Genomic DNA, 27,278 nt, shown 5'->3' with positions numbered 1-27,278 from the left:
ATTTTTGAAAAACCGAAAAAGAAAAACCAAACCAGGAAACTTTTTACCAAGAAAACAGAATTCAGGAATATCCCAAACTGAATTTTGGAAAAATGAAGAAACTAGGAAAAAGGAGGAAAGAGAGCTAGGAAAGTAAAAAAGGAAAGGGAGCTAGGAAAAGAGGAAAGGAACCTAGGAAAGGAAAGGAAGCTAGAAAATAAAAAAAGGAAAGAAAGCTAGGAAAGGAAAGAAGGAAAGAGAGCTAGGAAAGAAAATAAGGAAACGGATATAGGGAAGGAGAAAGGGGGCAGCAGGTAGCCAAGTGGCTTTAGAGCGTCGGACGAGTAACCGAAAGGTTGCTAGATCGAATCCCCGAGCTGACAAGGTAAAAATCTGTTGTTCTGCCTCTGAACAAGGCAGTTAACCCACGGTTCCTAGGCCGTCATTGTAAATAAGAATTTGTTCTGAATTGACTTGCTTAGTTAAATAAAAGAAAGCTAGGAAAGTAGATAGGAGATAAGGAAAGGGGGTAAGGAGGAAAGATAAGAAAGGAGGAAGATAGGAAAGAAAAGGGAGCTAGGTTAGGAGGAAAGCAATATAGGAAATGAGTAAGTAGGAAAGGGATCTCGGTAAGGAGGAAAGGGATCTTGGAAAGAAAAGGAGTTAACGTGTATGTGGTAGGGAATAACTATGGCCAGTAGATTAGTGACAGACCATTTGCTGTGGGCCTGCAGCTGGACTAGATCAGTTACAGTACAAGGGGCTCAACAGCACCCTGGCTAGATTAATGGTGTAAGGTAACTACATGTCATCTCTGCTTTTCGTGGCTAGATCACCGGTAGTGGCAGGTTACTACATCAAGACTGTCAGATCCCAATTGTACAGGAATTGTTTACAATAATCATGAAACAGTGGATGATAAAAATGATTGTGAACCATTACAAGATATTGAACCCAAAACATTCCTTTCACCAACATTGGACCTAGTCTATGAATCGTGAGCAATATACATTTGTGTGTAGGCCATATGTTGAGCATAGAGTTCTTAGAACAGCTTTACAGACATATTTCCATCTTTACCAAAACAACCCCTCCCACATAGATCACAATTTAATTTTACTCACTTACCAGTATTTGGTTTGCCTGAGTTCACAGCAGATGGTGTTTCCTAAACATAAAAAAACTTGTGTTATTCCTATTTTTCTTGTTTTTTGTATTTTACTATTTAATGGAGAGATGTTTAGGCTTTTTTTGTTGATAGAATCACCTACAGAACATTGACCAAACTTCCTTAAAACACGTGTACTATTAGGGACAGACAGAAATGTACTGGGGAGGGTTTTGTGTTTTTTTTACTGGGCACAAGGGAGGGTAGTGTATATTTTCCCTGGTTAATATTTGCTTTTCTGCTTGTATTTTTTCTATGAACAATGGCTTGACTTACAGTGCATTCAGAAAGTATTCAGACACTCTACCATAAAGGCCTGATTGGTGGAGTGCTGCAGAGATGGATGTCCTGAGATGGATGTCCTTCTGGAAGGTTCTCCCATCTCAACAGAGGAACTCTGGAGCACTGTGAGAGTGACCATCTGGTTCTTGATCACCTCCTTGACCAAGGCCCTTCTCCCCCGATTGCTCACTTTGGCTGGGCGGCCAGCTCTAGGAAGAGTCTTGTTTCCAAACTTCTTCCATTGAAGAATGATGGAGGCCACTGTGTTGTTTGGGGACCTTCAATGCTGAAGAAATGTTTTGGAACCTTTCTGCAGATCTGTGCCTCTACACAATTCTGTCTCTGAGCTCTACGGACAATTCCTTCGACCTCATGGCTGGGATTTTGCTCTGACATGCACTGTCAACTGTGGGACCTAATATAGACGTGTGTGTGCGCCTTTCCAAATCATGTCCAATCAATTGAATTTACCACAGGTGGACTCTAATCAAGTTGTAGAAACAGGATGCACCTGAGCTCAATTTCGAGTCTCATAGCAAAGGGTCTGAATACTTATTTAACTTCTCTAGGGCCAGTGGGACGATTTCGTCCCACCTACCTAACAGCCTGTGAAATCCCGTGGCGCGTTATTCAAATACCTTAGAAATGCTATTACTTCAATTTCTCAAACATATGACTATTTTACACCATTTTAAAGACAAGACTCTCGTTAATCTAACCACACTGTCCGATTTCAAAAAGGCTTTACAATGAAAGCAAAACATTAGATTATGTCAGCAGAGTACCCAGCCAGAAATAATCAGACACCCATTTTTCAAGCTAGCATATAATGTCACAAAAACCCAGAAGACAGCTAAATGCAGCACTAACCTTTGATGATCTTCATCAGATGACAACCCTAGGACATTATGTTATACAATACATGCATGTTTTGTTCAATCAAGTTCATATTTATATCAAAAACCAGCTTTTCACATTAGCATGTGACGTTCAGAACTAGCAAACTTCCGGTGAATTTACTAAAAATTTACTAAATTACTCACGATAAACGTTCACAAAAAGCATAACAATTATTTTAAGAATTATAGATACAGAACTCCTCTATGCACTTGATATGTCCGATTTTAAAATAGCTTTTCGGTGAAAGCACATTTTGCAATATTCTAAGTAGATAGCCCGGCATCACAGGGCTAGCTATTTAGACACCCAGCAAGTTTAGCCTTCACCAAACTCCGATTTACTATTAGAAAAGTTTGATTACCTTTGGTGTTCTTCGTCAGAATGCACTCCCAGGACTTCTACTTCAATAACAAATGTTGGTTTGGTCCCAAATAATCCATAGTTATATCCAAACAGCGGCGTTTTGTTTGTGCGTTCAAGACACTATCCGAAAGGGTAAAGAAGGGTGACGAGCACGGCGCATTTCGTGACAAAACATTTCTAAATATTCCATTACCGTACTTCGAAGCATGTCAACCGCTATTTAAAAATCAATTTTTATGCCATTTTTTCGTAAAAAAGCGATAATATTCCGACCTGGAATCTGCGTTTAGGTAAAAAGACGAAAGAAAATAAAGCATGGAGTCGACTCGTGCACGCGCCTAAGCCCATTGTCCTCTGATCGGCCACTTGCCAAACGCGCAAATGTGTTTCAGCCTGGGGCCGCCTCGATATCATTCAGCTTTTTCCTGGGCTCTGAGAGCCTATGGGAGCCGTAGGAAGTGTCACGTTACAGCAAAGATCCTCAGTCTTCAATAAACAGAGACAAGAAGAACAAGATCTTGTCAGAGAGGGCACTTCCTGTAAGGAATCTTCTCAGGTTTTTGCCTGCCATATGAGTTCTGTTATACTCACAGACACCATTCAAACAGTTTTAGAAACTTTAGGGTGTTTTCTATCCAAAGCCAATAATTATATGCATATTCTAGTTACTGGGCAGGAGTAGTAACCAGATTAAATCGGGTACATTTTTTATCCGGCCGTGTCAATACTGCCCCCTACCCCCAACAGGTTAAATAAGGTATTTCTGTTTTTATTTTTAATACATTTGCAAATATTTCTAAAAACCTGTTTATGCTTTGTCATTGTGGGGTATTGTGTGGAGATTGATGAGGAACAACATTTATTAAATCAATTTTAGAATAAGGCTGTAACGTAACAAAATGTGGAAAAGGAGAAGGGGTCTGAATACTTTCCCAATGCACTGTACTTTTGATATTTCCCTAATAAAGTTTAGAAACGTTTGTGATGGTTTGGTGTGGTGTGGCTATTATTAAGGTTTACATACTACAGGCCTATGATATGAAGTCAGTACGGCCTGGCGCTCCAACTGACTCTGACAGTTGAACTTGAGTTGAGGAAGACTGTTTCAGGCCTACCAGAGTTACTCCTATAATCTAACAATATAATGCTTACCTTTATACAACTTATTCTGATAGAAAATTAACAAATTAGCCTCCTTCTGTATTGCTATATCTGTATAGCAGACGCAGTAGCCATCTGACATAAAGAAATGCATGTTGGTGTCTAGCATGCCACCGGCATATCTCTCTCTCTATCTCTCTGGGGTTAGGCCTAAGCTTCTCTTCATTTTATATTCAATTAATATTCAATTATTATTCAATTATTTAAAAAAAATATCATACAGTGGACAACTAAACCTATAGGCCTATGCATGCAATGCCTCTGATACGTTTAGTGTTAAAATCTCTGACAGCTGAACCGTGAGATGGACAATTATTATTTTAGGAAAGTAGCCTAAAAACCAATAAAAAATGTGGGTATACATGTTTGCATATGCTACACATCGAAACACAAGGAATAGTGTTTTTGTTATAGCTGTTTTTAAGGACACGTAAATGTGGCTCATTTGGCCAACATGCCTTGTTTATTGATGGCGTTGGCTGCGCCAGGTCGGATCTGAATGTATCTGATAAAGCCCCGCCTTATCTCAGCTCACTGGTCACCATAGCAACACCCACCTGTAGCACCCGCTCCAGCAGGTATATTGCACAGGTCATCCCCAAAGCCAACACTTCCTTTGGCCGATTTTCTGCTGCCAATGACTGGAACGAATTGCAAAAATCTCTGAAGCTGGAGTCTTATATCTCCCTCTTTAACTTCAAGCATAAGCTGTCAGAGCAGCTTACCGATCACTGTACCAGTACACAGCCAATCTGTAAATAGCACACCCGACTACCTCATCCCCATATTATTACTTACCCTCTTGCTCTTTTGCACCCCAGTATCTCTACTTGCACATCATCATCATCTGCACATATATCACACTAGTATTAATGCTAAGTTGTAATTATTTTTGAATCTATGGCCTATTTATTGCCTACCTCCCTACTCTTCTACATTTGCACACACTGAACATAGATTCTTTCTATTTTTCTTTTCTTTTGTTATTGACTGTACATTTGTTTATGTGTAACTCTGTTGTTTTTGTCGCACTGCTTTGCTTTATCTTGGTCAGGTTGCAGTTGTAAATGAGAACTTGTTCTCAACTGGCCTACCTGGTTAAATAAAGGTGAAATAAAAAATAAAAAACTATGGATGTCCGTTAAATTTCTCAAATGTCCGGTAAATTAAAATCTAGCCTGTCATGTTGTCCGGTGCCAAATTTTCCCAAAGGAATCTCTGAAATGTTTTATGAAGATTTTTGAATATTCGCATTAAAATCTGTCGTCAATTGGATGGAAACCTAGCTATAGACACCCTAAAGACTCTGGCGAGTGTTTTAGTCCAGAGTCACTTTGATTATGACTGTACATCATTGTTCACCAGCAGCCCCAAACATCTAAAGAATAAGCTACCATCCAAACAACCTTGTAAGAATTGTACTTAAAACCTCTCTTGGATAGGGGGCAGTATTTTCACGTCCAGATGAAAAGCGTGCCCAAAGTAAACTGCCTGCTACTCAGGCCCAGAAGGATATCCATATAATTAGTAGATTTGGATAGAAAACACTCAGAAGTTTCTACAACTGTTAGAATAATGTCTGTGAGTATAACAGAACTGGCAGGCGAAACCCCGAGCACAATCCATCCAGGGAATTTTTTGTTGTTGAGGTCAATGTGTTTTCCATTAGGTTTCTATAGGAAGCCCTATTTAATAGGAACCTGGTTGCAGTTCTTATGGCTTCCACTAGATGACAACAGTCTTTAGAAATTGATTGATGTTTTTCTTTTGAGAAATTAAGAAATATTGCTGTTCTTTGTAAGTGTCACTCCTGTGGACTCTACTGTTTTGGTGCGTGTGAACTGGAACGCGCTTCACGTTGTTTTTATCCGGTATTAGAAACAGTTCATTCCGTCTTAAATTTGACAGAATATTTACGTTTCAGGGTACCTAAGGTTGGATTAGGAACGTTGTTTGAAATGTTTGGACCAAGTTAACAGGTAACGTATTAGATACTTTGTAGTCATGTTGGAACCGGTGTATTTCTGAATCAAACGCGTCAAATAAATGGACATTTTGTGTATATAAAGAAGGAATTTATCAAACAAAATGACCATTCATTGTGTCACTGAGACATTTGGAATTGCAAAAAGAAGAAGATCTTCAAAGGTAAGGCATTTATTATATGGCTATTTCTGACTTTTCTGTCGCACCTGCCTGATTGAAATATGATTTTCATGTGTTTGTATGCGGGGCACTGTCCTCAGATAATCGCATGGTTTGCTTTCACCGTAAAGCCTTTTTGAAATCTGACACAGCGGCTGGATTAACAAGAAGTTAAGCTTTATTATGATGTATTACACTTCTATTTTCGTGAAGGTTGAATATTGATATTACTGTAGTTTGAATTTCGCACGCTGCAATTTCACTGGATGTTGTCAAATCAATCCTGCTAATGGGATTTGAGTGGTAGTCGCATTTAAGGGATCCCTAAGAGGTTATGTATTTCTGTAAAAAATAGTGACCACAATAGAAATAAGTCCCCGACTTTATTGTGCAATACCGGTCACTTTAAAAATCTTTGTGCATTTATGTATTTTTTTAACAAACAAATAAAATCAATCAATCCAAACTGCAGCATCCAATTGATGAATGGAAAGTGACATCTGTTACAAAACACCAAAAACTTAATGACATTCGGACATTGCCAAGCCTTTGATACTGGCTAAGCCTACAAGGCAGGGAGAAATGTATTTTCTGTTTGTCGAGATTGATTGTGGTGTTGAAAATGCAAACCATGACATTGAAGTGCCCGAAGTTGGCATGCTTTGTTTATTGGTTGTGTGGTGCATTGGCACAGAAACCTATTGGTAGAAAATGAGTTGCATATATTTTATGCAATTAAAAATATGGCATTAAAATGTTGAAAATCTGATTTCCCCCTATCTGATCATTGTCTGCAGCCGGCTCTGAGTGTAATGAAACAGGCAGGGAGATTGAGCTCGTCTGTGGTGGTCAGCGAACCCTCAACCTTCTGGCCCGTAGCCCTGTGTGACATTGACTGTGCCATAAAAGCATCCTGAAGTGGAAAAGTCCGATATCTACGTTAATAAACACAGGGTCACTACAGTTATTATTATTTTTGGTCGTAAATATTATTTTGAGTTAATTATATAAGACTATCAAACCACACGGAGCAGGACCAGAACAATGCTGTGATCAACACTTCTGGAGAACACCTTTCTGATGATTGCGTAAGGGTCTTGTCTAAAGGACTGTCCTTTGCCCCCACATACTCAACTAATGAATTCAATACAAAGATTGATCTATTTTGTTTCTACAGGAATCTACATATGAAGGCCTGGTACAAGCAAAACATCTCTCCAACTACAAACACCAGTTTCTCAGGTCAGGCAGTTTCTGTGCCCTCAAAAACACCTTTTAAGCCCAGTCATCCAGAATGCCACACTAAATACATTTGCCAAGAAGGTGAATTTTGATGTGGAGAATCTGTTTAAGGGTAAAATTGACTCCAACCAAACACAATGTAATCTTTTCTAAGACAGAGAGGGATGCAGTTCAATCATTGTCCAAAAATGAATGGATTGTGTTTAAAAAAGCAGACAAAGGTGGCGCTACAGTAGTGTGGACTAAAGACAAATATGTGACAGAAGCCTACCGTCAATTAGACAATGATGAATTCTATCAATCTCTTACCTTCAACCCTATAGAGGACGTAAAAACTGAATTGAAACAGATCCATTTTGGATCCTTCTAATAACCATTTCTTTGACCGGATTATATGGTGGGGACGCTGTATTGATGATGTTTGCCTGTTTTGGTCCGGCTCAGAAGATTAACTTATTTCCTTCCACCAATACCTTAACAGCATTAACCCTAACATCAAACTAACTATGGAGTACAGCAAGGATAACATTCATTTTTTGGATGACAAAAAATGTTGTTTGTTGTTTGCACACATGAATCTTTATGAAGCCTACAGATGGGAATACCATTCTGAGGGCAGACAGCTTTCACCCCAAAAGGCTAAAAGAGAACATTCCATATGGCCAATTCTAAAGAGTCGGCAGAATTTGCGATCTGGTAACAGACTACAGTGTCAAATCTGCTGAATTGGAGAATCGTTTCTTGAATCGGGGCTACAGTGTTCAGGTCCTGAAAGATGCAGGTATAAGGGCTAGATTACTTGACAGAGAGAACTTGTTGCGAAGGGGACTGCCTTGTGATACATCAGAGAGAGTATTTTGTTACAAAATACAGCACTGAAGCAGAGAACATTAAAAGAATCATTAAAAATAATTGGGGAATCATCCAAAGTGATACGCTACTAAGCCAAGTTTTCCCTGAGCCACCAGTCATAAGCTTTAAGAGATGTCCTACCCTAAAGGACAAATTAGTCCACAGTTATCTTCCTGGTGACTCTCAAAAAACTTGGCTTGACCACAAACCCAAGGGCTCTTTTAAATGTAACCAGTGCAACCATTGCAAAAATATTGCACAGAAAAGTATTTTGTTGACACCGCTTCTAAAATGGAGTATTACGTCAAGCATTTCATTAACTGCAAAACCACTCATGTCATCTACAGATTGAAATGTCCACAGTGCAAGGTGTTCTACATTGGACGGACAAAGAGACACCTTCAAGACCACTTAGGGGAACACAAGTACACCATACAGGTAGGCAATGAAGACTACCCCATGGCAAGGCACTACAAGTCCTTACACCATGGCAACCCTGCCTCCCTACAAGCTATGGGTATTGATCATGTTCCGGCCTCTATTAGAAAAGGGGACCGTCTTAAACAGTTAAACCAAAGGGAAAGTTTTGGGATTTACAAACTACAGGCCACTAAGTACCCTGGTTTAAATGAAGATATGGATTTCTCACCCTTCCTGTAGGGTTGTGATAGGTCCATTTGTTGTCATCTAGTGGACATTTTGCTCAATTGCCCTCAGCTATGTTTAGACTGTTGTTGTCCATGTTTGCTGTGTTCTAGTGTACTATGGAATATATTGCTTTCCTATTCTTGACACTTCTCCCAGTCATATTTAAGGTTAGAACTACCTTTCTAGGCGTTCTGATGCTTCTAATTGGAGTTGAATTTTTTGATAACATCGCTACAGTATTTCACTTTTTTTGCTTAAAGGTATGTGTAATCAAATTAGGGCTAATTGGAAAAGCTGTTCACAAGAGGACATTGTATTATTATTTCTTTGTAGTCCCTGACGAAGGCCATGGAGCTGAAATGCGTAGGATTTTTAAAACTTTGTTGCCATTGAACATGCCATACAAATAAAGGTATTTTAATTCATTATATGAAGAGTGCCTTGGTCCTCCTTTGTTTTTGATGAGGGGGGAGGGTGTTCCGTTTATTTTTAGTTTAGGGGGGTGCACTTTTTTTATGACACCTTGAGTTGGACCAGCCCCTCCTCCCCAGAAAATGTTGATCTGTCGCTTAAAATCATGGTACTGTATATAAGATTTTGGAAAAAGGACACCAACAGTTATTTGATTTGGATAGAAAACACCCTAAAGTTTCTAAAACTGTTTGAATGGTGTCTGTGAGTATAACAGAACTCATATGGCAGGCCAAAACCTGAGAAGATTCTATATGGGAAGTGCCCTGTCTGACCATTTCTTGGCCTTCTGTAGCCTCTTTATCGAAAATAGAGGATCTCTGCTGTAACGTGACATTTTCTAAGGCTCCCATAGGCTCTCAGAAGGCGCCAGAATGGGGAATGATAACTCTGCAGTCCCTGGGCAAAAAAAAGTAGGGGTTTTGGAAAGTGGTCGTTCTGAGAACAATGACATTGGCGCGCGTGCATGTGAAGACTCCATTTTCTATTTTCAGTGTTTGAACGAAAACAAGGTCTCCCGGTTGGAATATTATCGCTATTTTACGAGGAAAATTGCATAAAAATTGATTTTAAACAGCGTTTGACATGCTTCGAAGTACGATAATGGAATATTTTGAATTTCTTTGTCACGATACGCGCATCACCCTTCAGATAGTGTCTTGAACGCAAGAACAAAACGCAGCTATTTGGATATAACTATGGATTATTTGGAACCAAAACAACATTGGGTGTTGAAGTAGAAGTCCTGGGAGTGCATTCTGACGAAGAACAGCAAAGGTAATCCAATTTTTCTTATAGTAAATCTGAGTTTGGTGAGTGCCAAACTTGGTGGGTGTCAAAATAGCTATTTTAAAATCGGACACCGCGATTGCATAAAGGAGTTCTGTATTTATAATTCTTAAATTAATTGTTATGTTTTTTGTGAACGTTTATCGTGAGTAATTTAGTAAATTCACCGGAGGTTTTCGGTGGGTATGCTAGTTCTGAACGTCACATGCTAATGTAAAAGCTGGTTTTTGATATAAATATGAACTTGATTGAACAAAACATGCATGTATTGTATAACCTCTCTAGGGTAGGTGGGACGATTTCGTCCCACCTACTCAACAGCCAGTGGAATCCCGTGGCGCGTTATTCAAATACCTTAGAAATGCTATTACTTCAATTTCTCAAACATATGACTATTTTACACCATTTTAAAGACAAGACTCTCGTTAATCTAACCACACTGTCCGATTTCAAAAAGGCTTTACAACGAAAACAAAACATTAGATTATGTCAGCAGAGTACCCAGCCAGAAATAATCAGACACCCATTTTTCAAGATAGCATATAATGTCACATAAACCCAAACCACAGCTAAATGCAGCACTAACCTTTGATGATCTTCATCAGATGACAATCCTAGGACATTGTCAGTGTCAGCAGCAAAGCACCATCACACCTCATCCTCCATGCTTCACGGTGGGAACCACACATGCAGAGATCGTCCGTTCATCTACTCTGCGTCTCATAAAGACGCGGCGGTTGGAAACAATAAATCTCAAATTTGTACTCATCAGACCGGTCTAATGTCCATTGCTTGTGTTTCTTGGCCCAAGCAGTCTCTTCTTATTGGTGTCCTTTAGAAGTGGTTTCTTTGCAGCAATTCGACCATGAAGGCCTGATTCACGCAGTCTCCTCTGAACAGTTGATGTTGAGATGTATCTGTTACTTGAACTGCAAAAGGGCTGCAATCTAAGGCTGGTAACTAATGAACTTATCCTCTGCAGGAGAGGTAACTCTGGGTTTTCCTTTCCTGTGGTGGACCTCATGAGAGCAGATTCATCATAGCGCTTGATGGTTTTTGCGACTGCACTTGAAGAAACGTTCAAAGTTCTTGACATTTTCAGGATTGACTTACCTTCATGTCTTAAAGTAATGATGGACTGTTGTTTCTCTTTGCTTATTTGAGCTGTTCTTGCCATAATATGGACTTGGTCTAATACCAAATAGCGCTATATTCTGTATACCCCATCTACCTTGTCACAACACAACTGATTGGCTCAAACACATTAAGAAAGAAAGAAATTCCACAAATTAACTTTTAACAAGGCACACCTGTTAAGGCTAGGGGGCAGTATTTTTACATTCGGATGAAAAGCATGCCCAGAGTAAACTGCCTGCTACTCAGGCCCAGAAGCTAAGATATGCATATTATTAGTAGATTTGAATAGAAAACACTCTGAAGTTTCTCAAACTGTGTGAATGATGTCTGTGAGTATAACAGAACTCATATGGCAGGCATAAACCTGAGAAGAATCCAACCAGGAAGTGAAAAGTCTGAGAATTGTAGTTCTTCTTTTGATTCTCTATCGACGCTACAGTGTCTGTGGGGGACGTTGCACTTCCTAAGGCTTCCATTGGCTGTCTAAAGCCTTCAGAAAGTGGTTTGAGCATTTTCCTGTCACTGGGCAGATAATAGGAGCTCAGTTACTGAGTGGTCTGCCTGGCAACAAAGGGATTGGATATGCGAGGTCACGCGAGCAAGCCATTCCTTCTTTTTCTTCTTGAATGAATATGCTATTGTCCGGTTGGAATATTATCGCAATTTTACGTTAAAAATACCATAAAGATTTATTTTAAACAGCGTTTGACATGCTTCTAAGTACGGTAATAGAACATTTTCACTTTTCGTCTCTCGTTCCGTGCTTGCGCGTTATGCCTTTGGATAAGTGATCTGTACGCACGAACAAAACAGGTATTTGTACATAAATATGGATTATTTCGAACAAAAACAACATTTCTTGTGGAAATAGCAGTCCTGGGAGTGCATTCTGACGAAGATCAGCAAAGGTAAGAGAATATTTCGAATACTAATTCTGAGTTTAGGTTGCCCCGAACTTGGCGGGTGTCTGAATAGCTCACCGTGATGGCTGAGCTATGTACTCAGAATATTGAAAAATGTGCTTTCTCCGTAAAACTATTTTAAAATCTGACACAGCGGTTGCATCCAGGGGTAGTCTATCTCACAGACATCATTCAAACAGTTTTAGAAACTTCAGAGTGTTTTCTATCCAAATCTACTAATAATATGCATATTCTAGTTTCTGGGCCAGAGTAGTAACCTGTTTAAATTGGGTACGTTTTTCATCCGGCCGTGAAAATACTGCCCCCTAGCCCAGACAGGTTAAGGAGAAGTGTATCTTTAATTCTATGTAAAACACTTGTATCTTATATCAACGTTTATGATGAGTATTTCTGTAAATTGATGTGGCTCCCTGTAAAAATCACTGGATGTTTTGGAGGCAAAACATTACTGAACATAACGTGCCAATGTAAACTGAGATTTATGAATATAAATATGAACTTTATTGAACAAAACATACATTTATTGTGTAACATGAAGTCCTATGAGTGCCATCTGATGAAGATCATCAAAGGTTAGTGATTCATTTTATCTCTATTTCTGCTTTTTGTGACTCCTCTCTTTGGCTGGAAAATGGCTGTATGTTTTTTTTGTGACTAGGCGCTGACCTAACATAATCATATGGTATGCTTTCGCCGTAGAGCCTTTTTGAAATCAGACACTGTGGCTGGATTAACAAGAAGTTTATCTTTAAAATGGTGTATAGTACTTGTATGTTTGAGGAATTTTAATTATGAGATTTCTGTTGTTTGCATTTTTTGCACTTTCACTGGCTGTCCGTTAACGGGATTTGAGCCCTAAGAAGTTTTAATTGTAATGCATTCCAGGTGACTACCTCATGAAGCTGGGAAAGAATGCCAATAGTGTGCAAAGCTGTCTTCAAGGCAAAGGGTGGCTACTTTGAAGAATCTAGAATATACCCTTTTTTGCTTACTTAATGATTCAATATGTGTTCATTCATGTAGAAAGTAGTAAAAATGAAGAACAACCCTGGAAGGAGTAGGTGTGTCCAAAGTTTTGACTGGTACTGTATGTATGTATGTATGTATGTATGTATGTATGTATGTATGTATGTATGTATGTATGTATGTATGTATGTATGTATGTATGTATGTATATATATAAAGTAACCTTTGCATAAATAAAGTTGTGTAGCCCTTTCCTGCAGTCAACTACCAAAAGCACCCTCTTTGGCCTCAAGAGTTTGGGCTTTTATATATATATATATATATATATACTGCTCAAAAAAATAAAGGGAACACTTAAACAACACAATGTAACTCCAAGTCAATCACACTTCTGTGAAATCAAACTGTCCACTTAGGAAGCAACACTGATTGACAATACATTTCACATGCTGTTGTGCAAATGGAATAGACAACAGGTGGAAATTATAGGCAATAAGCAAGCCACCCCCAATAAAGGAGAGGTTCTGCAGGTAGAGACCACAGACCACTTCTCAGTTCCTATGCTTCCTGGCTGATGTTTTGGTCACTTTTGAATGCTGGCGGTGCTTTCACTCTAGTGGTAGCATGAAACGGAGTCTACAACCCACACAAGTGGCTCAGGTAGTGCACCTCATCCAGGATGGCACATCAATGCGAGCTGTGGCAAGAAGGTTTGCTGTGTCTGTCAGCGTAGTGTCCAGAGCATGGAGGCGCTACCAGGAGACAGGCCAGTACATCAGGAGACGTGGAGGAGGCCGTAGGAGGGCAACAACCCAGCAGCAGAACCGCTACCTCCACCTTTGTGCAAGGAGGAGCAGGAGGAGCACTGCCAGAGCCCTGCAAAATGACCTCCAGCAGGCCACAAATGTGCATGTGTCTGCTCAAACAGTCAGAAACAGACTCCATGAGGGTGGTATGAGGGCCCGACGTCCACAGGTGGGGGTTGTGCTTACAGCCCAACACCGTGCAGGACGTTTGGCATTTGCCAGAGAACACCAAGATTGGCAAATTCGCCACTGGTGCTCTGTGCTCTTCACAGATGAAAGCAGGTTCACACTGAGCCCGTGACAGACGTGACAGAGTCTGGAGATGCCGTGGAGAACGTTCTGCTGCCTGCAACATCCTCCAGCATGACCGGTTTGGGGGTGGGTCAGTCATGGTGTGGGGTGGCATTTCTTTGGGGGGGGCGCACAGCCCTCCATGTGCTCGCCAGAGGTAGCCTGACTGCCATTAGGTACCGAGATGAGATCCTCAGACCCCTTGTGAGACCATATGCTGGTGTGGTTGGCCCTGGGTTCCTCCTAATGCAAGACAATGCTAGACCTCATGTGGCTGGAGTGTGTCAGCAGTTCCTGCAAGAGGAAGGAATTGATGCTATGGACTGGCCTGCCCGTTCCCCAGACCTGAATCCAATTGAGCACATCTGGGACATCATGTCTCGCTCCATCCACCAACGCCACGTTGCACCACAGACTGTCCAGGAGTTGGCGGATGCTTTAGTCCAGGTCTGGGAGGAGATCCCTCAGGAGACCATCCGCCACCTCATCAGGAGCATGCCCAGGCGTTGTAGGGATGTCATACAGGCACGTGGAGGCCACACACACTACTGAGCCTCATTTTGACTTGTTTTAAGGACATTACATCAAAGTTGGATCAGCCTGTAGTGTGGTTTTCCACTTTAATTTTGAGTGTGACTCCAAATCCAGACCTCCATGGGTTGATAAATTGGATTTCGATTGATTATTTTTGTGTGATTTTGTTGTCAGCATATTCAACTATGTAAAGAAAAAAGTATTTATTAAGATGATTTATTTCATTCAGATCTAGGATGTGTTGTTTAAGTGTTCCCTTTATTTTTTTGAGCAGTGTATATATATATAAATAAAAGCCCAAACTCTTGAGGCCAAAGAGGGTGCTTTTGGTAGTTGACTGCAGGAAAGGGCTACACAACTTTAAGTAGGCAAAGGTTACTTTAGTAAGAACGTTGGGGGCATAAAGAAATAAAAAGCAGATATACACTGAGTGTACAAAGCCTCAATTCGTTGGGACATGGACTCTACAAGGTGTGGAATTCTTTCCACAGGGTTGCTGGCCCATGTTGACTCCAATGCTTCCCACAGTTGTGTCAAGTTGGCTGGATGTCCTTTGGGTGGTGGACCATTCTTGATACACACAAAAAAGTTATAATAATACTTTGTGTAGTGGTCTTTATAGGACAATGTCATGTTTTATTCAACAGCAAAAATTGTAGCCGACAATAATTTACAGAATACATATTCGAAACCAGACATGATTTAATATTCTTCCATGGAAATTGCAGAATTCAAATGTGCTTTGTTGAATCTTCAATCTTCCTATGTGAAACTATTTTATACAGTGGGTGGTTTGGAATTACCATTGTTAAAGCCTATCCTGCCCATAATATACTAGGCAACACACACGTGGCCAGTACATTCATAAGAAGTGCCATCATTACCTAGCAACACACTACTGCTACTACTTCTACTGTACTACTACTACTAATACTAATACATTTGCCCATCCATGCAACTTATAAACTTGATCTCCACTGTAAAAAGCATCTGGACCAGTGGAGGCTGCTGAGGGGAAGGACAGCTCAAATGGAATGGCATCAAACCGTGTGTTTGATGTATTTGATACCATTCCACCAATTCCGCTCCAGCCATTACCACAAGCCCGTCATCCCCAATTAAGGGTCCACCAACCTCCTGTGATCTAGACATTATCTCTGACTTTTGCAAAATTGTTACAATATTGCAATATGATCTCCACTGTATAATTAATTAACATCTGGACGAGACAAATGGGCAGATCATGAATCAGCATCATTTTCAAGGATATAGCCTACAAAGAAATTTCAAGAAAAACTGAAAATTCATAGAAAAATAGATAAAACTACATTATTTTTTGCAACTAAACACAATGTGGAATGTCTGAAAGTGTCTTCACATAATTAGCTTACATTTGACCTTTCCGTTGGGACAAATTAAATGAAATAAGGGTTGTTATTTCATAATATTGTATCTTATAAACAGCCTTATGCATTTGATTTCATTATGCACATAACCTCATCTGGTGTGGATCATATGATTTGAGTCATCTTTACATCAAAGTTACCCTAGTATGAAAATTGAGGGCAAAAAGTTTAAAAAAAAGTAGACATAGATGTTTACTGCAGGGTGTGGTGAAATCTTTCAACTTTCACTTTTCTTCTGACTAGTTTCACTAGAATAAACTGTGGCTGCTGTTCAGAATTCTCTGGCAGCCTCTTCCTGTTGGCAAACAGTCTGAAGCTTGTGAGGGATTCTCTACATTACATACAGTCTCTGCCCTAGCCTAGTCATTCATCTGCCCAGAGAACAGGTTACTCTGCTGAATTTGAGTGATGAACGGAGAAATAGTGCTTGTTTAAAGGCCCAGTGCAGTGAAAAACATGAATTACCTGTGTTTTATATACATTTCCACACTATGAGGTTGGAATAATACTGGCCCCTAAGACTTAAACAAACATTTACAGATGCCTGGTAGTGCAACTGCAATGTCCGCAATCAAAAGGCTCTCCAGAGGGTGGTGCTGTCTGCCCAACGCATCACCGGCGGTGCACTTCCTGCCCTCCATGACATCTACAGCACCCGGTGTTACAGGAAGACCAAAAAGATCATCAAGGACCTCAGCCACCAAATCCCCGCCCTGTTCACCCCGCTACCATCCAGAAGGCGAGGTCAGTACAAGTGCATCAAAGCTGGCACCGAGAGACTGAAAAACAGCTTCTATCTCAAGGCCATCAGACTGTTAAATAGTAACCACAAGCCGACCTCTGCCCAGCACCCTCCCCTGAACTTTAGACACTGTCAATAGCTGGCTATCACCCGGTTACTCAACCCTACACCTTAGAGGCTGTTGCCCTATGTACATAGACATGGAACACTGGTCACTTTAATAATGTTTACATACTGTTTTACCCACTTCATATGAATATACTGTATTCCAGTTAAGGCCTATCCAATAGCTGTACAAATACTATTCTATCCTACATATTCTTCAGATATACCACATATTCTATCCATATGCTGTCCATAATGTCTATACATCCCATCATATATATGCTACCGTTCAAAGGTTTCGGGTCACTTAGAAATGTATTATGTTGAAAGAAAATAAAAAATACATTTTTTGTCCATTAAAATAACATAAAATTGATCAGAAATACAGTGTAGACATGGTTAATGTTGTAAATGACTATTGTAGCTGTAAACGGCTGATTTGTTTTTTCATGGAATATCTACGTAGGCGTACAGAGGCCCATTATCAGTAACCATCACTCCTGTGTTCCAATGGCACATTGTGTTAGCTAATCCAAGTTTATCATTTTAAAGGCTAATTGATCATTAGAAAACCCTTTTGCAATTATGTTTGCACAGCTATAAACTGTTGTACTGAGTAAAGAAGCAATAAAACTAGCCTTCTTTAGACTAGTTGAGTATCTGTAGCATCAGCATTTGTGGGTTCGATTACAGGCTCAAAATAGCCAGAAACAAAGAACTTTCTATCGAAACTCGTCAGTCTATTCTTGTTCTGAGAAATTAAGATTATTCCATGCGAGAAATTGCCAAGAAACTGAAGATCTCGCACAACACTGTGTACTACTCCCTTCACAGAACAGCACAAACTGTCTCTAACCAGAATAGAAAGAGGAGTGGAAGGCCCCGGTGCACAACTGAGCAAGAGGACAAGTACATTATAGTGTCTCGTTTGAGAAACAGACACCCCACAAGTCCTCAACTGGCAGCTTCTTTAAATAGATTAGTGATTCAATCTAAAGAAACATTGAACATCTAATAGTCAAATCAAAGCGTAAAAGCAGGTGAGCTGGTTGTTTTGTGGTGGAAAAAATTGGCAGGTCGAGCATAACACTGTTACCCATTGATAGACAGGCTAGAAATGTTTTAACAATGTAATTTTTGGGGGTGAAGCTTGATTTCAATTGCCCCTCCCTGTGCACATAACAAGCATCCATTCCTTCTGTCACAAGGGAATTCATGGCTGATTTAAGATTAAATCGTCAACCCTGTTACGGTCAACACTGTTACGGTCAACCCTGTTATTTTATTTGACACATAATAGCGAGTCGTTTATTCTTCAGGTGGGAAAACATGTTTTTTCTTTTAGTTGAACGTGCTCTTTATGACAATGTGAAAGTGTGAAATAACATTATTTTTTTGGACCAAGTTACACTACCCAAAAGGTACTCAATTGGTGGACCGACCCAATTATCATAGGCATAGCCTACAATAATTTACAGAAAGCCTATTCAAAACTAAATATACTGCTCAAAAAAATAAAGGGAACACTTAAACAACACATCCTAGATCTGAATGAAAGAAATAATCTTATTAAATACTTTTTTCTTTACATAGTTGAATGTGCTGACAACAAAATCACACAAAAATAATCAATGGAAATCCAATTTATCAACCCATGGAGGTCTGGATTTGGAGTCACACTCAAAATTAAAGTGGAAAACCACACTACAGGCTGATCCAACTTTGATGTAATGTCCTTAAAACAAGTCAAAATGAGGCTCAGTAGTGTGTGTGGCCTCCACGTGCCTGTATGACCTCCCCTACAATGCCTGGGCATGCTCCTGATGAGGTGGCAGATGGTCTCCTGAGGGATCTCCTCCCAGACCTGGACTAAAGCATCCGCCAACTCCTGGACAGTCTGTGGTGCAATGTGGCGTTGGTGGATGGAGCGAGACATGATGTCCCAGATGTGCTCAATTGGATTCAGGTCTGGGGAACGGGTGGGCCAGTCCATAGCATCAATGTCTTCCTCTTGCAGGAACTGCTGACACACTCCAGCCACATGAGGTCTAGCATTGTCTTGCATTAGGAGGAACCCAGGGCCAACCGCACCAGCATATGGTCTCACAAGGGGTCTGAGGATCTCATCTCGGTACCTAATGGCAGTCAGGCTACCTCTGGCGAGCACATGGAGGGCTGTGCGGCCCCCAAAGAAATGCCACCCCACACCATGACTGACTCACCGCCAAACCGGTCATGCTGGAGGATGTTGCAGGCAGCAGAACGTTCTCCACGGCGTCTCCAGACTCTGTCACGTCTGTCACGTGCTCAGTGTGAACCTGCTTTCATCTGTGAAGAGCACAGGGCGCCAGTGGCGAATTTGCCAATCTTGGTGTTCTCTGGCAAATGCCAAACGTTCTGCACGGTGTTGGGCTGTAAGCACAACCCCCACCTGTGGACGTCGGGCCCTCATACCACCCTCATGGAGTCTGTTTCTGACCGTTTGAGCAGACACATGCACATTTGTGGCCTGCTGGAGGTCATTTTGCAGGGCTCTGGCAGTGCTCCTCCTGCTCCTCCTTGCACAAAGGCGGAGGTAGCGGTCCTGCTGCTGGGTTGTTGCCCTCCTACGGCCTCCTCCACGTCTCCTGATGTACTGGCCTGTCTCCTGGTAGCGCCTCCATGCTCTGGACACTACGCTGACAGACACAGCAAACCTTCTTGCCACAGCTCGCATTGATGTGCCATCCTGGATGAGCTGCACTACCTGAGCCACTTGTGTGGGTTGTAGACTCCGTCTCATGCTACCACTAGAGTGAAAGCACCGCCAGCATTCAAAAGTGACCAAAACATCAGCCAGGACGCATAGGAACTGAGAAGGGGTCTGTGGTCACCACCTGCAGAACCACTCCTTTATTGGGGGTGTCTTGCTTATTGCCTATAATTTCCAGCTGTTGTCTATTCCATTTGCACAACAGCATGTGAAATGTATTGTCAATCAGTGTTGCTTCCTAAGTGGACAGTTTGATTTCACAGAAGTGTGATTGACTTGGAGTTACATTGTGTTGTTTAAGTGTTCCCTTTATTTTTTTGAGCAGTGTATATTTTTCTATTTAAAATATGTACAGAAAATACACATTTCAGAAAATGATGTGTCTCAATGTGTTAATTGCATAATTCAAATGTCTTTCTGATTTAACATGGTATATGTGTTTATCATATATGCATAGTCACTTTAACTATACATTCATGCACATACTACCTCAATTGGCCCGACCAACCAGTGCTCCCGCACATTGGCTAACCGGGCTATCTGCATTGTGACCCGTCACCCACACTTCTACGCTACTGCTACTCTCTGTTCATCATATATGCATAGTCACTTTAATCATATCTACATGTACATACTACCTCAATCAGCCTGACTAACTGGTGTCAGTATGTAGCCTCGCTACTTTTATAGCCTCGCTACTGTATATAGCCATGCTACTGTTATTTTTCACTGTCTTTTTACTGTTGTTTAATTTCTTTACTTACCTATTGTTTACCTAATACCTTTTTTGCACTATTGGTTAGAGCCTGTAAGTAAGCATTTCACTGTAAGGTCTACACCTGTTGTATTCGGCGTACTTGACAAATAAACTTTGATTTGAAGTTGACGCTTCAATCTTCATGTGAAAAAACAAAAGTAAAATGTTTAAAATCTTGTGTTTTTAGATGTGAAATGTCTGAGTGTGTCATATGCGTCGTAACGGACAGACCAAGGCGCAGCGGGTATAGTGCTCATCTTCTTTCTTTATTTAGAGAGAACACTCAAACAAAATAAACAAACGACGAAACACTTCCATAAGGCACACGGCTATACAGAAAACAACCACCCACAAACCCAAAGGAAAAAACAGGCTGCCTAAGTATGGCTTCCAATCAGAGACAACGAAAGAAACCTGCCTCTGATTGGAAACCATACTCGGCCACACATAGAAAACGAACATAGAAAATGAAAACTAGAACAAATCCCCTCTAAATAAACCAACCCCAAAACAACACCCCCTGCCACGCCCTGACCATACTACAATGACAAATGACCCCTTTACTGGTCAGGACGTGACAGAGTGTCTTCACATATTTAGCTTACATATAACCCTTCCATTAGGACAATGAAAATAAATAAGGGTTGTTATTTCATAATAGTGTATCTTATAAACAGCCTTATGCCTTTGATTTCAATATGCACATTAACCTGTATAATTTGTGGAAAAACAAGTGAACTTTTATAAAACTTACCCTCCTCTGTCCGGAACCACACAACTGCTCTTTGTCCATTTGAGACTTCAACTAGACAATCACCACCATTGGACTTTTTACTCTGGAAATATTTGATCAACTTGATTTGTACTTTGGGGACATCAGGGTTTCCTAGCTCAACAAGCAGAGAGAACGAGTATGCTTCTGCCATTGCTGCTGGCCATCAATGAATGAACAAATCTGTAGGCTGCTGTAGAGATAGACAGCGTATTCACTGCAGGGTGTGGTGTGTTCTTTCTGGTTTCACTTTCACTTATGTTTTTGTGAAAAAAGATCTTATTTGACAATGAAACATTATATTGCAGCAACATAACATACAGTAGATTACAAATAAACAGATCACAGAAATGATTCCTTCAAGACAATGAAAAAAACAACAACTAAGGGCTGTGTAGTAAATCCTTTATTTTCAGGAATGCACAAAAATGTATGATACTTGGTGACAAAACTGCTGCAACAGAATTTGTCAACAGAATTCGTCAAGACGTTTTAATTTTGCCATGTGGTCCCTTATTTACATTTACATTTAAGTCATTTAGCAGACGCTCTTATCCAGAGCGACTTACAAAATGGTGCATTCACCTTATGATATCCAGTGGAACAACCACTTTACAATAGTGCATCTAAATCTTTTAAGGGGGGGGGTTAGAAGGATTACTTTATCCTATGTATTCCTTAAAGAGGTGGGGTTTCAGGTGTCTCCGGAAGGTGGTGATTGACTCCGCTGTCCTGGCGTCGTGAGGGAGCTTGTTCCACCATTGGGGTGCCAGAGCAGCGAACAGTTTTGACTGGGCTGAGCGGGAACTGTGCTTCCTCAGAGGTAGGGGGGCCAGCAGGCCAGTGGTGGATGAACGCAGTGCCCTTGTTTGGGTGTAGGGCCTGATCAGAGCCTGAAGGTATGGAGGTGCCGTTCCCTTCACAGCTCCGTAGGCAATCACCATGGTCTTGTAGCGGATGCGAGCTTCAACTGGAAGCCAGTGGAGAGAGCGGAGGAGCGGGGTGACGTGAGAGAACTTGGGAAGGTTGAACACCAGACGGGCTGCGGCGTTCTGGATGAGTTGTAGGGGTTTAATGGCACAGGCAGGGAGCCCAGCCAACAGCGAGTTGCAGTAATCCAGACGGGAGATGACAAGTGCCTGGATTAGGACCTGCGCCGCTTCCTGTGTGAGGCAGGGTCGTACTCTGCGAATGTTGTAGAGCATGAACCTACAGGATCGGGTCACCGCCTTGATGTTAGTGGAGAACGACAGGGTGTTGTCCAGGATCACGCCAAGGTTCTTAGCACTCTGGGAGGAGGACACAAGGGAGTTGTCAACCGTGATGGCGAGATCATGGAACGGGCAGTCCTTCCCCGGGAGGAAGAGCAGCTCCGTCTTGCCGAGGTTCAGCTTGAGCTGGTGATCCGTCATCCACACTGATATGTCTGACAGACATGCAGAGATGCGATTCGCCGCCTGGTTATCAGAAGGGGGAAAGGAGAAGATTAATTGTGTGTCGTCTGCATAGCAATGATAGGAGAGACCATGTGAGGATATGACAGAGCCAAGTGACTTGGTGTATAGCGAGAATAGGAGAGGGCCTAGAACAGAGCCCTGGGGGACACCAGTGGTGAGAGCGCATGGTGCGGAGACAGATTCTCGCCACGCCACCTGGTAGGAGCGACCTGTCAGGTAGGACGCAATCCAAGCGTGGGCCGCGCCGGAGATGCCCAACTCGGAGAGGGTGGAGAGGAGGATCTGATGGTTCACAGTATCAAAGGCAGCAGATAGGTCTAGAAGGATGAGAGCAGAGGAGAGAGAGTTAGCTTTAGCAGTGCGGAGAGCCTCCGTGACACAGAGAAGAGCAGTCTCAGTTGAATGCCCAGTCTTGAAACCTGACTGATTAGGATCAAGAAGGTCATTCTGAGAGAGATAGCAGGAGAGCTGGCCAAGGACGGCACGTTCAAGAGTTTTGGAGAGAAAAGAAAGAAGGGATACTGGTCTGTAGTTGTTGACATCGGAGGGATCGAGTGTAGGTTTTTTTCAGAAGGGGTGCAACTCTCGCTCTCTTGAAGACGGAAGGGACGTAGCCAGCGGTCAAGGATGAGTTGATGAGCGAGGTGAGGAAGGGGAGAAGGTCTCCGGAAATGGTCTGGAGAAGAGAGGAGGGGATAGGGTCAAGTGGGCAGGTTGTTGGGCGGCCGGCCGTCACAAGACGCGAGATTTCATCTGGAGAGAGAGGGGAGAAAGAGGTCAAAGCACAGGGTAGGGCAGTGTGAGCAGGACCAGCGGTGTCGTTTGACTTAGCAAACGAGGATCGGATATCGTCAACCTTCTTTTCAAAATGGTTGACGAAGTCATCCGCAGAGAGGGAGGAGGGGGGGGGAGGATTCAGGAGGGAGGAGAAGGTAGCAAAGAGCTTCCTAGGGTTAGAGGCAGATGCTTGGAATTTAGAGTGGTAGAAAGTGGCTTTAGCAGCAGAGACAGAAGAGGAGAATGTAGAGAGGAGTGAGTGAAAGGATGCCAGGTCCGCAGGGGAGGCGAGTTTTCCTCCATTTCCGCTCGGCTGCCCGGAGCCTTGTTCTGTGAGCTCGTAGTGAGTCGTCGAGCCACGGAGCAGGAGGGGAGGACCGAGCCGGCCTGGAGGATAGGGGACAAAGAAAATCAAAGGATGCAGAAAGGGAGGAGAGGAGGGTTGAGGAGGCAGAATCAGGAGATAGGTTGGATAAGGTTTGAGCAGAGGGAAGAGATGATAGGATGGAAGAGGAGAGAGTAGCGGGAGAGAGAGAGCGAAGATTGGGACGGCGCAATACCATCCGAGTAGGGGCAGAGTGAGAAGTGTTGGATGAGAGCAAGAGGGAAAAGGATACAAGGTAGTGGTCGGAGATTTGGAGGGGAGTTGCAATGAGATTAGTGGAAGAACAGCATCTAGTAAAGATGAGGTCAAGCGTATTGCCTGCCTTGTGAGTAGGGGGGGAAGGTGAGAGGGTGAGGTCAAAAGAGGAGAGGAGTGGAAAGAAGGAGGCAGAGAGGAATGAGTCAAAGGTAGATGTGGGGAGGTTAAAGTCACCCAGAACTGTGAGAGGTGAGCCATCCTCAGGAAAGGAACGTATCAAGGTGTCAAGCTCATTGATGAACTCTCCAAGGGAACCTGGAGGGCGATAAATGATAAGGATGTTAAGCTTGAAAGGGCTGGTAACTGTGACAGCATGGAATTCAAATGAGGAGATAGACAGATGGGTCAGGGGAGAAAGAGAGAATGTCCACTTGGGAGAGATGAGGATTCCAGTGCCACCACCCCGCTGGCTCGATGCTCTAGGGGTATGCGAGAACACGTGGGCAGACGAAGAGAGAGCAGTAGGAGTAGCAGTGTTATCTGTGGTAATCCATGTTTCCGTCAGCGCCAGGAAGTCTAGGGACTGGAGGGTAGCATAGGCTGAGATGAACTCAGCCTTGTTGGCTGCAGACCGGCAGTTCCAGAGGCTGCCGGAGACCTGGAACTCCACGTGGGTCGTGCGCGCTGGGACCACCAGGTTAGAGTGGCAGCGGCCACGCGGTGTGAAGCGTTTGTATGGCCTGTGCAGAGAGGAGAGAACAGGGATAGACAGACACATAGTTGACAAGCTACAGAAGTGTTGTTTCTTGTATTATTGTCTCCTGTGTCTTTAGAGAACTGTTTCACTTTGATATCCTTTTTCTTCTGTCCTGATTTTCTCTTTCTTTTCTTCTGTTAACTAGATATTCTTTGTTGTTCTTCGTTAGCTAGCTAGCTTCTTCCAAAAGAGTCCCTAGCAACTGCTTAGCAACTGGTAAACAATTCAGCTTGCTAAGATAACTACAATTTTATGAAAAATAGTTATTTTTCAAAAGCCTATCTTCTTTGTTTGTTGCTTGTTTTTTCTCCTATTCAGTCTTGCAGTTTTCTTTTGCTTTTTTCGATGTACTTCACTCTAAAAACCATGTAAATTTCAATATTTGTAGGAGCTCATTTTTCAGCTGCTGCTGCTCAAATTGGAGTTCCGGAACTTATATTATCTTTATATATTACCTTATCTTAGCTGTAAGTCAAACTCTACATAAAGTGAAACTAAAATGTCATTTTAGGCATTAATTCTGAATGGTTAGGGATAGGGTTAAGGAATAGTTTAGGGTTAAGGTTTGTGAAAGGCTTAAAACAAAAAACAGTATATAACACTAATCTATATGAGAGAAATCTAGTTTTTTTTAAATCACCTTTTTATTTCATTTTATTTACCTTGTCGAATTGAACTAAGAAAAAAGGAAAGAGTTGTATGTTAAACATCCAGCTCTTTTCCCTAACCACCACATGACATAAGTACTTAAATGATTCCTTTAAGTCAATGAAAAAAACAACCAAGGGCTGCACCTTTACTTTCAGCTATGAACATAATATAATTGTGTAAAGCGGTGGTTGTCAACTGGTTTTGTTTTGGTATGGAAAACTCATCGGGTCGCCACAGTTGCGACCCGATATTCATATCGCGGTTGGGAAAAATCCAGTAAAATGCAACATGGGAAATTATTTACTGAAAAATATATAAATGCAACATATAAAGTGTTGGTCCCATGTTTCATGAGCTGAGATAAGGAACATTTCTGGTAACTTTTATGCACAAAAAGCTTATTTCTCTCAAATTTTGTGCACAAATTTGTTTATATCCCTGTTAGTGAGCATTTCTCCTTTTCCAAGATAATCCATCTACCCGACAGGTGTGGCGTATCAAGAGGCTGATTAAACAGCATGATCATTGCACAGGTTCACCCTATGCAGGGGGAAATAAAAGGGCACTCTAAAATGTGCAGTTTTGTCACACAACACAATGACACAGATGTCTCAAGTTGAGGGAGTGTGCAATTGGCATGCTGACTGCAGGAATGTCCACAAGAGCTGTTGCCAGATAATTGTTACTTTGTCTACCATAAGCCGCCTCCGACGTCATTTTAGAGAACTTGGAAACACGTCCAACCGGCCTCACAACCGCAGACCATGTGAAACCACTCAAGCCCAGGACCTCCACATAGGGATTCTTCACCTGCAGGATTGTCTGACACCAGCCACCCGGAGAGCTGATGAAACTGAGGAGTATTTCTGTCTGTAATAATGCCATTTTGTGGGGAAAAACTCATTCTGATTGGCTGGGCCTGGCTCCTCAGTGGGTGGGCCTGGCTCCCAAGTGGGTCTATGCCCTCCCAAGCCGGTTTTGGGCCCCTGCTCCTGCCTCTGCCCTTTATATTTTTGTTCAGTACATAATGCTGTATTGATATGTAGCCGTTACAGTACCTTCGGAAAGTATTCAGACCCATTGACTTTGTCCACATTTTGTTACGTTACAGCCTTATTCTAAAATAGATTAAATAAAAACAAATCTTCAGCAATCTCCACACAATATCCCATAATAACAAAGCGAAAACAGTTTTTTTTAAATTTTGCAAATGTATTCTCTAAAAACGGAAATATCACATTTACATAAGTATTCAGGTCCTTTGCTATGAGACTCGAAATTGAGCTCAGGTGCATCCTGTTTCCGTTGATCATCCTTGAGATGTTTCTACAACTTGATTAGAGTCCACCTGTGGTAAATTCAATTGATTGGACATTATTTGGAAAGGCACACACCTGTCTTTATAATGTCCCACAGTTGACAGTGCACGTTGACAGTGCACGTCACACCAAGCCATGAGGTCGAAGGAATTGTCCGTAGAGCGCTGAGACAGGAATGTGTCGGGGTACAGATCTGGGAAATGGTACCCAAACATTTCTGCAGCATGTAAGGTCCCCAAGAACACAGTGGCCTCCATCATTCTTCAATGGAAGAAGTTTGGAACTACCAAGACTTCCTAGAGCTGGCCGCCCGGCCAAACTGAGGAATCTGGGGAGAAGGGCCTTGGTCAGGGAGGTGACCAAGAACCCAATGGTCACTCTGACAGTGCTTTAGAGTTCTTCTGTGGAGATGGGAGAACCTTCCAGAAGGACAGCCATCTCTGCAGCACTCCACCTATCAGGCCTTTATGGTAGTGGCCAGATGGAAGCCACGCCTCAGTAAAAGGCACATGACAGCCCACTTGGAGTTTGCCAAAAGGCACC

At 41.9% G+C, this 27,278-nt stretch overlaps 1 protein-coding gene across 3 annotated transcripts in view; it reads right to left on the bottom strand.

The window, feature by feature from the left end:
- The window catches only part of LOC106592241 (protein mono-ADP-ribosyltransferase PARP14), a 43,902-nt gene extending 22,515 nt beyond the window's left edge, over positions 1 to 21,387 (bottom strand). For 2 of the 3 annotated variants that reach the window (XR_006757572.1, XM_045689480.1), the window contains exon 1: positions 21,174 to 21,348. Coding sequence is in view for 2 of the 3 variants with exons in the window: in XM_045689480.1 (XP_045545436.1) it covers positions 21,174 to 21,345 (172 nt within the window). In the remaining variant the exon portion in view is untranslated. Of the gene's footprint in view, positions 1 to 1,107; positions 1,148 to 21,173 lie in introns of all 3 variants that reach the window. The other variant, XM_045689481.1, reaches the window with a different exon arrangement.
- Positions 21,388 to 27,278: the final 5,891 nt, after the last annotated feature.

This window comes from Salmo salar, chromosome ssa11 (genome assembly GCF_905237065.1).
Source record: "Salmo salar chromosome ssa11, Ssal_v3.1, whole genome shotgun sequence".
NCBI classification, from domain to species: Eukaryota; Metazoa; Chordata; class Actinopteri; order Salmoniformes; family Salmonidae; genus Salmo; species Salmo salar.
This window is presented reverse-complemented; position numbering and strand designations above follow the sequence as displayed.